The 15,083-nt window shown below is 49.2% G+C and overlaps 5 protein-coding genes across 5 annotated transcripts; 2 read left to right on the forward strand and 3 right to left on the reverse strand.

Annotated features, from left to right (window-relative positions):
- Positions 1-17: 17 nt before the first annotated feature.
- BBA_06938 (phytanoyl-CoA dioxygenase family protein) lies at positions 18-1,004 on the forward strand (the record flags this gene model as incomplete). The annotated part of the gene is made up of 2 exons (XM_008602035.1): positions 18-545; positions 597-1,004. 2 exons carry the CDS (start codon positions 18-20, stop codon positions 1,002-1,004), a joined length of 936 nt encoding a protein of 311 aa, XP_008600257.1.
- A 45-nt stretch (positions 1,005-1,049) lies between these two features.
- Positions 1,050-2,559, reverse strand: BBA_06939 (Putative Zn(II)2Cys6 transcription factor; the record flags this gene model as incomplete). The annotated part of the gene is made up of 2 exons (XM_008602036.1): positions 1,050-2,470; positions 2,526-2,559. 2 exons carry the CDS (start codon positions 2,557-2,559, stop codon positions 1,050-1,052), a joined length of 1,455 nt encoding a protein of 484 aa, XP_008600258.1.
- A 2,228-nt stretch (positions 2,560-4,787) lies between these two features.
- Positions 4,788-5,804, forward strand: BBA_06940 (cholera enterotoxin subunit A2; the record flags this gene model as incomplete). Its single annotated transcript, XM_008602037.1, has 2 exons — positions 4,788-4,869; positions 4,930-5,804. 2 exons carry the CDS (start codon positions 4,788-4,790, stop codon positions 5,802-5,804), a joined length of 957 nt encoding a protein of 318 aa, XP_008600259.1.
- Positions 5,805-6,651: 847 nt separating this feature from the next.
- Positions 6,652-7,561, reverse strand: BBA_06941 (short-chain type dehydrogenase, putative; the record flags this gene model as incomplete). The annotated part of the gene is made up of 2 exons (XM_008602038.1): positions 6,652-6,875; positions 6,937-7,561. The coding sequence occupies 2 exons, from the start codon at positions 7,559-7,561 to the stop codon at positions 6,652-6,654; spliced, it is 849 nt and encodes a 282-aa protein (XP_008600260.1).
- Positions 7,562-10,341: 2,780 nt separating this feature from the next.
- Positions 10,342-12,332, reverse strand: BBA_06942 (MFS multidrug transporter, putative; the record flags this gene model as incomplete). The annotated part of the gene is made up of 4 exons (XM_008602039.1): positions 10,342-10,464; positions 10,776-11,655; positions 11,717-12,210; positions 12,270-12,332. The coding sequence occupies 4 exons, from the start codon at positions 12,330-12,332 to the stop codon at positions 10,342-10,344; spliced, it is 1,560 nt and encodes a 519-aa protein (XP_008600261.1).
- Between the last annotated feature and the right edge of the window lie 2,751 nt (positions 12,333-15,083).

Consider the following 15,083-nt stretch of genomic DNA (forward strand, 5'->3'; position numbering starts at 1 on the left):
TATTTCATTTCGTCATCATGCCCAAAGTCTCATGCTGCGCGGACCATCAAGCCGGCAAGCCCTTCCCCACAGAGGCTGGCAAGGAGCTTACTACAGTCTACGCAAGCGATCCTACCACTACCCCCGAATTCCTAGAAGCCATTTTGGAGAGAGATGGAGCGGTTATTGTAAAGAACCTTGTGTCCAGGGAGTTGTGCCAGCAGATCCGAAAAGACCTCAAGTCGTCTTTCGACACTGATCGCGTGGACCCATCTGGCTTCTTTCCCACGACAACGAAGCGCGCATATAGCATCTTGGCCAAATCTGACGCTTGCGCTGAGCTTGCTGTCAACCCCGTCTTTCTCGGTGTGGCAAACCAGATGCTCACGAGCCACTACACGTACTGGGAGGGTCAAAAGCAGCTCCATGTGAGCGGCAAGCCGCAAATCACCACCATGGTCGGGTTCCGCGTCGAGCCTGGTGGCTCGCAGCAATCGATGCATAGGGATGACGCCGACTATCATACCCGCAACTGCGACATGCCAGTCATGATGGGCTGTGTCACGGTGAATATCACTGTTCAAGCCACAATGAATACTTCTGACAAGTAGCGTTAGGCATTGACAAAGACGACCAGAGAGAATGGTGCCACAATTATCATTCCAAAGAGCCATCTCTGGGGCCCGGACCGCTGTCCTCTGGACGAAGAGGCCATTCCAGCCGAGTTGGAAATCGGCGATGCCGCCATATTCCTGGGCAATGTCTACCACGCGGGCGGCGCAAATGTCACCACTGACGATGCCCGCGAGACAATCGGTCTGTTCATGTGCAAAGGTACACTTCGTCAAGAGGAGAACCAGTACTTGGAGCTACCTCCCGAGGTGGCAAAGGAGCGTAACTTTTCGCCGCAATTGCTGAGACTGCTTGGATATGGAATCCTTCCACCAGCATTGGGCCTGTACAAGTATCAGGACCCGATGAAAGTAATTTTCGGTGTCAACGATGCCGAGACAGTGAATAAATAGAGCACTTGCCAATAAATCGGTAGGCAGCTAGCTTTCAAATCATTTTCAAACCACCAAGATTCGGAATCCTTTCATTTGCAGTTCCTGGGCTAGTGGTCTCCAGTCTGGCTGGTCGCCCGACCAAAACGCGTTCAAAAAGCTCAAAACTCCCTCATAATGGCGGAAGCTGGTGGCTGAAAGAATTTTTCCAAGAAGGTCCCGAACGATTTGTTGCCGATGTGTATCAGCCCAACACTCCGTCCCTGCAATGAAAACGGGCCAGGGCAGATTTTGTATGCAAATGCCAGGATACTGAAAGCGAAGAAGTTGTTCAAACAGCTTCGTCACTGTGGGCTGCCAATCAGCATTATCGGCTGTAGCATACCCCAAGCAGCGGTAGGAATACAACACGGCAGTATAATGATAGACATCCACCAAGCGAATAAAATCCTGACGCATTGCCGTTTGCTCGATTCCCATTCGTCCGGCTGCAATCAGAGTGGCACCTCTGGCTTGTGCGAATTTGTACCGAATCAAATCAGGTGTTAGGCTGACACCGGTGAGTAGTGCATCAATCTCTTCTGGTATTGGAGACGGATACCTCGAGGCAAGAGTTACTTGGTGTAGATTCGTTAGATAGTCGGCGAATAAAACGTTGTCGGAGCCCGGCGTTGGCATGATAGTGTTTCGTATGTCCTCCAGATCAAAGGAGGTTGTCGATACGAGAACATCATAAATGGAAAGTTGATTTCGGAGGAAGGCAAAGAGCCCGTCATTGCAGCCCTTTTTGCCGCTAAAGACGTTGACGAGGGTTCTAGCAGCTAGTCTGTGTCCTTCGGCTGCCGACGATTGAGAGTTGGACATTTCGTAGCAGGCTATCATCAAGATACATGCCAGCATCCATTCGGCGTCTGCAATGTCTCTTTGGTTGTCAAGCTCGGCTCCTTTGGTCAGCCTGCTCGTCATGTCCTGCACGCGAGTATGGATCACCCCGAGGCAGGCATCGCGAGCCGCTTCGGGAAACAACTCCATGGCATGCTGGAAGTGAGAAGATCCGTGGTGCGAGGCGAACGCTGCCACGGCAAACCTGAGGCCAGGGGTGTTTTGCGCCCTCGGCAGCACGGTTCGCCTGTAGTCGTTTTCTGCAGAGTCGACCCAAACCATCAGGCCAGCCAAGTTCTTATCATAGTATTCAATCAGCTGGGGCATCGAGTTGCTGAGAGTCGTCTGAAACGCATCAGGTGCCGGAAGCTGTAGCAATTGCATTCGCTGCGGTGCCATAGCAGTCGGGCTGGCTCGCGCCTGTTTCACCGTTTGCTCAACGAGCGGCACCCTGCGGCCCTTGAGCTTTCCTCGAATTGCCACGCCGTCTGCCCATCGCAGTCGAGGTCCATAGCCTGGACAAACGAGACCCTTCTTCTCGCACTTTACGCAGGTTGGGCGGCTGCCATCACACCGGATGCGCCGCTTGGTGCAAGTGCTGCAACCTGGGACAAGCCATTAGCAGGGCCGTATGGGGAGTGGGAGATGAGGGCATCGTACCCTCGGCCGACGGCGAGGCCTCTTTCTTGTCCATGCTTGATACGCAACTGAGAAAAAGGCTCGTCTCGAGTACGGGCAGGTTATGAAACTTGGCAAACAGTGACAAGGTCGGCGAGACAAGACTGGATGGGTCCTTACCTTATTAGTAGGGCCAGCACCGACTCCCTGGTCCTGGTACCTAGCTATAACAAGTTAGCAGCCAGCTACGGAGCCGTAGTATCATATTCGTACACTGCCCCGCCAAAGCGGAAATAGTTTTTTTGACAGTCAGGGAGGAGAAAAACGGTCACTAGCAGTTGGCTTTAAAAAAAAAAAGGTAAATCAGCTCGGTGGTGGAAGTACTGTGGTGCAGATGAATTACATGGGCTATATCTTAGAGCACTGAACCGGGTACCCGAGATAAGGCCTATCGAGGAGTCCTCGGTCAAAGGAATAACACATCTATTGCAGAACGGCGTCGGCCACGGGTTTTAGCCGTTATTGATGGTTGGCACTCGTCGGAGCATTTATTAGAGCTGAGACTAATCTCGACCAATATATTAGCATTGTATTGACTCAGGCGAACTGTGTCGCATGTCCTCCTGCCCCATCCTTCTGCGCATTGTCATAAGGCTAGCCCACTAGCCAAAATTTAAGCTCTGTCTGGGCCCTGTACTTCGAGTCAGTCAATAATAAATAATCCGTCATTAATCCGTCGGCATATTCCCGGGCGTGTCGATCATGCTCGTTTCCAGTTCCCTAACACAGTGGTCCGTATGTAATTCTGTAACTAGCCACCCATGTCAGGAACCGGCCACACCGGCTAGGAATTAGGCTTAACAGCACCTACAGAATTAAAGCATTATCTACTAATAAACCTACTTTAATATATATATATATATATATACATATTACAATATGTTTCTTCTAAAACAAGAATCTAAAAGTCCCCTTTTTTCTTTTTTTTAATTAATTTTCTTTAATTATTTATTTTAGAATCTAATTATATATAAGGTAGTAGATGTAAATAGGGCTCTATCCCTCCCTAGCTATTTAGGGTGTGCGATGAGCTGATTCCTGACTACGGTGGCTGGTTCCTGATATAGGTGGTTGAGTTGGACCTTGAAAGTGTTGCGCCTATCGTGCCACTGGCGTCCGCCGCCCTAACGTCGCGCAAGTGTAAGCTGTATCTACCAACATTCCATATAAGCGATTCGCTACTTAACTAGATATAGTAGTATTGAAGTGTTTGTAGCGTAGCGATCCTCTTGGTCATCGACGCTGTCTCAAAAAGGGGCTCGTTAGTAGGAGCAAGCTCGCAGCTAGATGTACGAATGCTTCGCCAATGGCGACAGAGGCTTCCATCTGCCAAGCCAATTCATTTAGTTCAATAGACGGATAGCATGATTGTGCGGTTACCAAGCCCTGATGAGTAGCTTGAGTCAGTTTGGGAGGAGGTTCAAGGTCACGAAAACCACTGCAATTCAGCACCGGGAGGAAACCTTGCGAGCCATCTTACTTTTGTGGGAATTACACGTATTGTCCTAGTATCCTTTTACGCCATAGGTACTTGGCCACGGCCGCACCGTCCTGTACCCGGACCAAGTAGCTGACAACTCTGGGTCGAAAGCCCTGTTAGTGACTTGAAACCTACTCCCTAACTGTCAAAGGGACAAGGAAATGAAAGGGTTGATTTCTCGTAAGTGATGTAAACATACTGAGTGAGTAGAATCGAGTCAGTAGCTCAGTATTAGGGTTGAACTAGATGTCTCCCTAATAATGTTGATTGATAATATAGAACAGGGCTATGCAGAGAATTGTGCCCCGAATGAAAGGCAACTAGGTGGTGTCCAAGTTGAACAGATAGTATTAACCTTTATAATGCTTTATGCGCTTTCCACCTCTACGGACGCTCGGCACTCTCCTTAATACACAGGCAAACAGCATTTTATCTGATCTAATAATACTGCGCGTGGCTTCGAGCATACAGTAGCTCCACCAACGTTTCATGGCAAGCCCGACTCAGTGCACTCGCTCCTCACTCCAGACATTGGCATCTAGTTAATATTACTTTAGCTAGAGACACTGACTCTATCAAAGCAGCTGCGGTCGAAAAAGGCACGAGAATTTCCGCTCACATGATTAAACTCGAAGCCACGGACTATAAAGGTGCTTTCAGTCCGTAGCTCAACGACGAGTGATCATCACATCATCTATCGGCCCTTTAGAGCAGCTCTCATACTACCAAAAGCCGACTTTTACATTCTTTCCAAGGTAGTCAAGATGATGAATCCAATGAACTGGGCCACTGCGGCTCTCGCATTTGCCGTCTCCGTGCAAGGTGCTGCCTTGCCTGCTGCATCGGGTGAGACCCTAGCCACTTTGCTCTGCGACACCAGAGCGCGGCCCATGCTAACGTGAAGAGAAGACCTACACGGACGCGCGGAGCCGCTTCCAACCGTCGTCTACCGAGGCAGCGGAAGCTCCCCCGATTCTATCAAGGAGCGCGGCGGCTTTATCCCTCGCGCACGCAACGAGAGCGAGCCCGTCTCCAACACGACCTTTGGCCTGCAGAGCCACCACATCGGCGAGAGGCGCACCATGTACACCTCAACGACGAGAAGCGTCCTCATGGGCGCGACCTTTGCCCTGCAGACCTTTGAAGGTGGCTGGGTCTACAAGATCCACCCGACGCCCAACATGATTGACCTGAACGAGTCGGGCTTCGAGATTCGCTTCAAGAGGGAGGAAGAGTTCTCGGCCCTCGGCGGCGTCCGCTGGGACCAGATCGAGGCCTGGGCTGAGGTGACCTACAACGGTCTGGTTAACGCCGGCATGCACCCGCATGATGTCGAGAGCCTAGTGAACATGGACGAGCCCCGAAGCCCGATGCCCCCCCTCAACTTCACGGCCAACCCGGACTACGACGCCAAGAAATACGACGGACAGTCCGCGAGCCCCGGACAGCCTCAGCTGGCAGGCGACGACGCTAACCTGGCCAAGTACAACGAGAAGACGCTCGAGGGGTATGCCATTGAGTTTATGGAGAAGAACGGCGGCCCGGTCGGCTTCGACGGCAAGTTTCCTCTTGGCAGTCTAAAGACTGATGCGCCGGCCGAGCCCACTACCGCTAGAGAGATAGAAGACAAGCTTTGCTCCAACTCGGATGAAGAGTTTGGCTTGACCACGGCTGATTGCCGCACACAGGTTGCGCAGTGCGTCTGCGAAGAGGGCAACAAGCCCAACTTTGACTGGAGCCTCATCACTGCCTGTATAAAGGCCAATTTGCGTCTTGTCTAAGTAGTGGTATAGACTGGGAACAATTTTTTTTTCTTTTCAAACCAGAACAGAATTCTATCGCCATGCTTGAGAGAGCGAATCTCGGATGTATGCGACTGTGTCACTATTGGATGGCTCGACGGTGCGCATAATACCAGTGATTTCGGCTCAGCCCAATACTCTTGTTTGAGAGTCAGCCTTTAAATTGCAAGAGTCATGACAGCATAACAAAGCAGTGGTGACAATGATCTTTGCCTGTTCTGCAGGGACATGGGTAGAGACTCCATTTTGTTCGAGTCATTCCCTGTCTGCATACACGCTCCTAGAGATGCCACTGGTTGGACCGAGTCGAGCGCAAAGCCAGGCAATAAATAGAAGAGCAGGATTGTCTTAGCCGGAAGAAGACTTTCGGGTCGACCCAGGGCCCAAATAAGCCGTTGTTGACAAAGTTTGAATCCATGCCTGGCATTCGCATCAGCCACTGCCGTTGGCTTGCGAGAACCGATCTGTGGTGGGCAAGTTGCTCACTTTCCTTGCGAAAGCTTACAAGTGATCGACTTTGTCTTTTGTCATTGCCTTGTTTCAACTACAACCGAAATTGTGAGACATATTCTTTGAAGAACTCACTACCAATTGACACCAGTGCTTAACTCTAGCAACGAACCTGGTCCACACGTCTCCAGAAGAATCATGTAATTTCGGCTACGTGTCATGACTTTTACCTTACTAGGCTACGTGGGACTGCAGTTGCTTCTTTCAGTCGGGGTTTCTCTCTGGAAAATGCAAGAATATTGCACTTGCAGTTCCTCGCAGTAAACCAGAACAGCTTCCGTGTCAGCCAACGGGGACGAGCACATGGAATTCAGAATTAAGTATTCAACGGAACAAAGCCTGCACATGTTGCCCCAGCGTCAACTGTCAAGATTGTGCCCGTAATCCATCGCGCTTCGTTGCCCGCAAGGAATCGAACAGCGTTGGCAACATCCCAAGCATTCCCCTCAGTCTTTAGTAGACTGCGATTGCGCCGAGCTTCTCGCATTTCTTGCGGCATTCCACTGCCTACATTGTATACCATGGGCGTATAAACCATTCCTGTATCGCGATGAGCCATGTCAGCAGGGTCAAAGGACACGGGTGGTGACGGTCGGCTCACCTGGGCATACACAATTGACTCTGATGCCATCCTGGCCATGGTTGGCCGCCATTGCCCTCGTCATATTGACGACGGCGCCTTTGCTGGTGGGGTACAGCAAACTTGGTGTTCCTCCCTGAAGACCAGCTACTGATCCCATGTTGACGATGCTACCTCTGATACTGCCATCGCCGGGCGCATTCTTGAGCATCGCAGGAATAGCATGTTTGGCCATGATCATCATGCTGGTGACGTTGATTTCGAGAGCTTTAGACCATGCTCCTATTTCAACGTTTTCTGCTGTTCCGGACGGGCCCAGTATCCCAACGTTGTTTACCAAAATGTCCAGGCGGCCGTACTCGGCAACCGCTGTAGCGACACACCGGGAGCAGTCGCCGTCTGAGGTGACGTCAGCCCGAATAGCGACCGCAGAGCCGGCGCCTTGTTCCTGTATCATTTCCACGGTTCGCTGGGCGGAAGCCTCGTCGCGGTCGACGCAAATGACAGAAGCCCCATCCTCGGCCAAGAGCAATGCAATGGCTCTGCCATTGCCAAGATCATCGCCCGCTGCTCCGGCCCCAGTAACGATTGCGACTTTTCCGCTGAGATTCCGAATAGGCCGTGGTGGCAGGTTAGAGAGTGACATTTTCAATGGCGTGTTTTGCGTATGAAGGCGATGAAATGGGGAGCCACTGAGTGCGGGCGGGAGGCGGGAGAGTTGCGGGGTGGATGCGCGTGTCGGCCGCCAGTCCCGGCGCCAGTCCCGGCCGAATGTGCGCCGTCCGCTCGCATCGGCATCAACTCAGGTTCAGTGTACCAACTACATTAGTGCGTACATTTCAGAAAAACAGCAGAACAATGCATAGATGACTTTACACTAGTAAAGTTACAGACTGCTCAAAGATGCAGGTTTTCTGTCCTTCCCCCAGTAAAAGTAAAAGCGGGGGCATCGTCCCTACATTCCTTTTGGTATCGCGGGCCCAAGGTAGGTAGAATTCGACTTTGTTACCAAAAGGCATTATATAGCGTACAAGTTGCCTGGAAGAATATATGAGAAAATTTTTGGCCCCAAGTTGGACTTGCCATGTCCATGGGGTAAATGAATCTACGTTCCGAGCCCGAATTGACTTCTTTCTTGCGTTTTCCTGGCTCACGTGTGCGCTGCTCATGCTGGACTAATAATAGATGTCATCCACGAATGAGGGCCGTGCAGCTAACTTGGTGGGCCTAATAACATCAAGCCTCGTTCTGTATGCCGCAGCAAACATAATTGTTTTGTTAAAGTCTAAGCGCTAGCATCTTCTAATATCCGGGGTTGTCTGTTTATTTAGCAAGATGATGTTGGCTGAAGAGAGATGTAAAGCTACATAGACGCCAATGCAACTGTTATCAGGCTGCATTAGCGTTCGCTGATAGTTGCAGCTCTACCTCAGAGACCTCGGAGAGCTTCGTAATGAGCCTGACCGAAGCCGCGGCATGTGCTGACTTGTACTTGTAAAAGCGAAATATCCACCGCAAGAAGCGGAATTCCAAACCATCAGAAACCTCAAAGACTCACAAAATAAGTATGAAGCTCCTATTATTCCATCTTGGCTAATATCTGGCCTTGACCAGCGTAAGCGGCTAGCATCTAGGCTCGGACAAGCTGGCTTCTTCATACACGATAGGCTAATACCAGCAAGGGGTATATGTAAATCTTGGAGAGTTTCACCTAAATCTTGTATAATATAAATAGGGAACTAATCTTTATTTATTTTAGTAGATAATATTAGCGTTAGACTTTCTAGATTAAGTCTTTATAAAGGTAATATTATAAATTTATTATTTAAAGCTAAAGTAAACTAAAGTTATGGGACGAACAGGCGGACAGGCGAAAGAGAGACACAGAGACAGAGAGACAGGCGGCGCGGCGGCGGACAGCTCATAGCGAACTACATGCGCCCGCGGGGGGGAAATCAGTCATTCGACTTGGGACCACAGAGCTTGCGATGGTCTCGCAACGGCATTGGACAGGAAATTATAAATACACGCACACGCCGAAGACCCGTAGGCAATGTCAAGTTTCTGCAGACTGAACCGTTATTACCACCATCTGTCAACTATTCTGACCACCTTAGGTGGGTGCTAGCTTTGAGAGGTCGACTTATCCGGAGCGGGCCAACAGGCGTCTGCCGTGTGGCGGCTCGGAAATCGCACCAAATCGTAACGCAAAAGTTCCGAAACTATCGATCTCGGGCTGGGGATTGAGGGGTGATTATACCCGCTTCGCCGACGAGTGAACTCGTACGGATTAATAATGTGCACGGAACTATGTAAAAATCATGGCTTCTAAAAACCCAATCCCACGCTAGTTACATAGCGAGTGGATTTGCCAAAATGCCACCAATCAGGGTGGCTACAGATCAAACGAGGTTGTTACAGCTACCTCATCCGAGTCCCAATCAGGCAGGTATACGCTTGTCGGTCCCCGAATACCGCCGAAGAACCATGTATCATGTAAGCAAGGGAGGGAAGCAGAAAAGGAACGAGCCGGAGAAGACTCGGTGACCTTTTTCGGTTTCGGCACGAGTCATTATCAGAAACTGATGATCTGATACCTTTCATTTTCAATCTAATCAGATATAAATCCCTCCCATCAGCCCAACTGTGAGACATTGCTCGAGGATGTCTCTTCCTGTCCGTCTTCCTTCGCCCCGTCTCGTCTTCCCTTGTACATTCATCTGGCCTGCGATGGTCGCGAGGAATACATCATTAGGAGAGCCCTAAAATTCAAGCTTATCTCGAGGCCGCCTCTTGATACGACCAGCACGTAGCATGATATGACTTTTTTTTTTTTTTCTGTTGCGCCAGCTCTAGTAATTCTGTCAGCATCCTTCATTCTATCTTCCTCTCCCTCCAGCTTTCGCAACGGTTTTCAAACCGATGAAACGAGTAGTGCTATTCGGACGAGAGCTTTTTGCGAGCCGGACGAGCCTCACGTGATGCACCGCACCGCGCGACTTTTCAAGGTATCTGAGATTACTACCTAGCGCACTCCATATAAAAACTAAGTACCTGAGAAGAACCGCTAGAATCGGATGTATCACAGACCGTCGACAAGAAACTTTTTTTTATTTAAATTCGACCCCTGATTAACTCGGAACGGAAAGTGCTAAAAGGAAATAGAACCTCACAGGTGGGCCAGTTTTACCTTGAAGTCACCACCAGGAAATGCAGAGTTTGAGACGTTGCTTACTTGGACAAATTCTGGGGGAAAATTGCACAAATACGAATAGCTATGTAGCGCGTACTATCAATCAGTAGCGTAAAACGAATCTATCGGAAGCTTTGGTTTCTGTCAAGAGCCCCCAAAAAGCAAAACTCGCCTGTTGAGATGTCTCCGGTGATGGATCTGGTGGGGCGCTGGCCTTCCCCAAGTGGCGTCTTCTAAATCGGGACATTTTTAGCAACATCTGAATCGGGACTTTGCATTGGATACGTGGCTTTCAACCCAATCGGAAGAATATTCAACTTGGTATGTAATATCACAGGGGTCACTTTTCCGTTTTTCTATGTTGGTAATAGAGAAAAATCTTATAACATCACAGCATGGTATTTTTCAGACTTGCCCTATATTACGTGTGACGGCTGCGTAATCATCCCGTCCCAGTAACAAGGGCAACATAGCCGTCGGGTCGGGCCATTTCTACTTCCTCGCACAATCTGAGCTATGACCCTGATGACCCGTTATTTATATGCATCTGGATTTTTTTTTTCTGCTGTCTTTGTAGTCTCCATTTCTCGCACAGCTTCCATTGAATCCAGACAAGCGGCGAAAAAAAGACGGCAACGCCAGTCAGAATAAACCAAGCGTTTCTAACCCCCACCGCGTCCATCAACGGCTGTATCACGCTGACACCAGCGGCGCCCAAAAGGCAGCGACACAAGTTATTCGTGGCCGTCGCGCCCGCCGCACCGTCTGGGAAGCTGTCTATCAGCATGGTGGAATTGATGTTGAAGATGGCCGTCGCCGTGAACGCGATGATGAACTGCAAGCCCAGCGAAGCGATGAGATTCGGTGCATACTCCCTTCTCAGGTCGTTCAAGTCGTAGCTCGGTCCGTATAATGCCAGCGCGACAATGAACACGAAGCTAAAGTACGGCATAAGCGGGAGGCGAGCGCGCTCGAAGGGAAAGTCCATGGTCTTTTTGATGTCGATGGAGTCCATGCCACGTTGCTCGCAGTACTCGGCCTCGACGCGCTTGAAAGTCTTATCAAGGAGCCTCCCGGTGGAAATGGAGCCGAGCACACATCCGATTCCGTTGGGCAGGAAACAGAGACCAATTTGCCACTGAGTCAGTCTCGGAAATGCCTTCAGCAGGACTGTTGCGGTTGACGATGTAACCATGCTCCACAGAGTGTACACCACTGCCCCCCATGATAAAAGGACGAAAATGTCCTTCTTAAACACATGCGTTAATGGTTTGAGCACATTCTTGAGATTGAGCGGGCGTGTTTTCGGAGTAGGCACAGCACCCGGTACCTTTGCCGTCTTGGTCAAGGCGACAATTGGCTTGTGTAGGCCGGACAGTGGATTGCTGCCGTTGCCAGCAATTTCCCGCTGTGTCTCTGGCAAGAAAATCACCAAAAGAAGGGAAGCGACAACGCCAAAGCTGAACAAGAACCAGAAAATGCTCCGGAAACCCCAGGCACTGTTGAGCAGACCACCAAGAACAGGGCCAATTGCCTGGCCCACCATCCTGCAATAACTACAGTCAGCAATCATTTCTTTGTTCGACGCAAAGGTTTTATTGTGCATACCTCATCCCGGCATTGGTTCCCATAAAGCCTCCACGCTCATTAGCAGAAGATATATCGGAGATAACGCCCACACTAATGCTAATAGTGGCCGAGGACCCTGCTGCTTGGACTCCTCTGAGAGCCATGAGCATGGGGAAGCTCGATGTGAAGGCCAGGCCAATGTTCGCTCCCATGTATATTACCAAGACTGTAATAAACGTGATGCGACGCCCCTTGGCGTCTGATATCGCCCCAAATATTGATGGGGCTATGCCCTGCACAATCATGAATACCATGATCGTGAGTGCCACGTCAGACTGGCTCACACCAAGTTCTGAGGATATAGAGTCTATGGCAGGGAAGTAAATGTTTGACGATAAAGGAGAAAAGGAGCCCGCCAAAGAGACGAGGCACACTATGAACCATTTTTGACGCTTCGAGAAAACGTGGTATGGTGGTGTCTCATGTCGAACCTGTCCAAGTTCGACATCCTCAGGACTGGGTAGCTTGCTGCCCTGTTTTCCCCGTTAGCATGGTTACCCGCACCAAACTAGGATTCCACTGATTCTCTCACCTCACTATCGGAAGTGCAGGGCGTGGACGTTGCCCATATCTGGGTTTTGTTGCTGGTGGCCATTAGGAAGTGGACGTTTGACTGCTTTCCTCGGGCTCGAAAATGTTACTCTGGATCGAGGGACTGAGATATTTATCTATAAAACAAGAAAAATGGATTAGCTTTAAATATATAGCAAAGCTTTTCACCGAGTTTTACCTTGAAGTATGTTTGGCGGCCTCACAACTCGCTAGTTTGAAACGTTTCATTGGTTTATTCCCTACAATAGTCTCTCCCAGTTGGCCAGGATTGCTGATTTACCTTGTACATTGCATCATGTATGCGCTCGGCCAATTACTATCACCTGCGGGGCTTTCTCACACTGCCGCTGGGTATGTTCCACTTCCGGGGACATCAGCATAAAGGTGATTGGCAGGGTCCATATCATATTAGTAAATAGGGTTGTATGGTTATCTTCAAGGTAAGCAGATATGCTTGATGCCTGCTGGACAGCAGACGAGAAATGCCAAGCAAACCAAGAATGTTATTGGCTGCTTTATATTGCGTTTGCAAATTGCGAGGTATTTCTATTCCCAGTGCCAAGAGCGGTATCTAGCATGAATCCCGAAGTGTGGATTCTTGGCCTCTCATTATGCTGACCGAATGGAAACGTATGCCTATTGGCAATGAAAAACATTCTGCAGCTCTCCAACTGGGTATTGGGCTCTAGATCAATTCTTGACTACACCCGTTGGTCACAGTTGAAAGCCAATATGCCATCTTCCTTGAGTGTTCCGAATAGTAGAAGAATGGAATGCTATCATACAGTTTTCTTCTTTCCCAGTTTGGCTTGAGATCTTAGCGAGGACGAGACCGATTCGCGAACAGAGGGAGGCGCCCTAGTTTGAACTTACGAGTCCACGTGGGTCCTGCAAGGAGTTGTGCGATGAAATGATCGGCAATATGTGGAGGTTCTAAGACTTGATAAGTGCTGCGGCGCGCGGCAGTCGCAAGCCACGGAGTTTAGAGATTGCCGAAGGGCAGGTAAACTATATTCAGGGGGGCATGAACAGGAGTAAAGCAAGAGTGATGGCAAAAGCGTTCTGCTTACACAACAGAGAGAAAATCGAAACATTTCGACTGGGCCAAACGGGTATTCCTCTAAATGCAATTCTCGTAGTCTCGCATACGAGGATTCCGTCGCAAAAGCAGGCAGAGCTTTGGGGGTCATCGGTGCGATCTAAGAGCCTCAATAACCCCTGCAAGGGTGGCGCTCGGTTGCACAATCCACACCACCAACAGTGGGTCTCGAAGAAAATAAACGATGCCCTACAACTAAAGGCGATTGGTGGCTTTAAACCCTTAGAGCCTATCTTATTCCGCAAGCCTTATCTTAGTACGTATGTACCTCCATTTTAGCAGCGTTGTGGAAATAGCCCACCGACTGAAGGAGACTACCAAAGTGGCACAGTAGTGCAGCACGGAAAGCTAATAAACAGCTTAGATAGTGTGTTCCCCTTCACGATCCGTAATGATAGGCGTTGCCTAGAGTTGTGAGGCAGAGGACGACCGGAGCGCCCAGGCTATTAGCGAGCATGATTGCGAAGGAGTCCGTAAATAGCGGAAGGGCCCGAATGGTACGTTAGGTATTAGCAGCCTTGCCGGGATCGTTTGCAGGCGATTGTGCGAGTACAGCGCTGAAGGTACATCTTTGCCACTACTAGCTCCTGCTAAGCCCCCAAGACCATCATCACAAGAGCAGATAGATATGTATTTTGTCGGGACAACTTGCTGGATGTTCTTGAACCCGATCCCGCGTTTGCTAGCCGGCTTTCGGGATTCGATATCTCGCCACCAAAATTCTTAAAAAAAAAAAAAAAAANAAAAAAAAAAAAAGGACGAAGCACTGTACATCAATCAATCTAGGATCAGTTCTCTTGCGGAGTGGAAACGTAAATTGAAAGACTGACCGGAAGCATGCCAGTAGAGGGAATGCAACCGCTGTCCAGGTTGGACCTGACTTCGCTGGCAGATACACCCAGGCTACGGATGTAGTCGTCTCCATTGCTAATGGCAGCCCGTAACAACAGTGTGGCGCAGCGGCACTTGCCGCTCTGTCCGAGGCTCACCCAGCCCGAAATTACCCCACCACCCAGGAGGAACTCGGACAACGGGCCAAAGAACTAAACTTTTCCAACTACACCCACGAAAATATTACAGGCCGCATCGCCGTCAAACTCCGAATGGATGCGCGTCTAAAAGCACCTTTCTTTGCGTCGAAGGATAGACTTCCTACCCCCCCTTCCTCCTCCATAAGTTATCGCATCCGCGGATGTTGTTCTTGAGGAATACACAGGCCGTTCGAGTCGTTCGGTTTGGCGACAGCTACGTCATCAAATACGTAATTCAAGACGCATTGAGTGTTGAATTCTTCTTCAGGACAGTTGATCTAAGTGCAATCTTTTCCTGCACCAAAGAAAAATAATGTATTCGTTTAGCCAGAGTCGGCTCCATAACCAGCCTAGCAACGGCGGTACTAACTAGGCTGATTAGACTAGCGAGTAATAGAGAGGACTTCATGTTTATATACGTAGTAAGAGGGTAAGCTACTAGAAGCTCACTACTATTTAAGAGATAAAATAAATATATAAAGTAGTAAAAGTAAAAGTGAATTATTAGAAATAAATGGTCTAATAATTTTTATTACTCTTATTAGCTAGGGAATTTCTATATTTAAATATATCTTATAACTTATATAATACTAATAGGTCTATCTCCTTAGCTTAATATATTTCGGTTTTATTATAACTTAAGATAGACTTATATTATATGCTA

This window comes from Beauveria bassiana (genome assembly GCF_000280675.1).
Source record: "Beauveria bassiana ARSEF 2860 unplaced genomic scaffold BBA_S00021, whole genome shotgun sequence".
Taxonomy (NCBI): Eukaryota; Fungi; Ascomycota; class Sordariomycetes; order Hypocreales; family Cordycipitaceae; genus Beauveria; species Beauveria bassiana.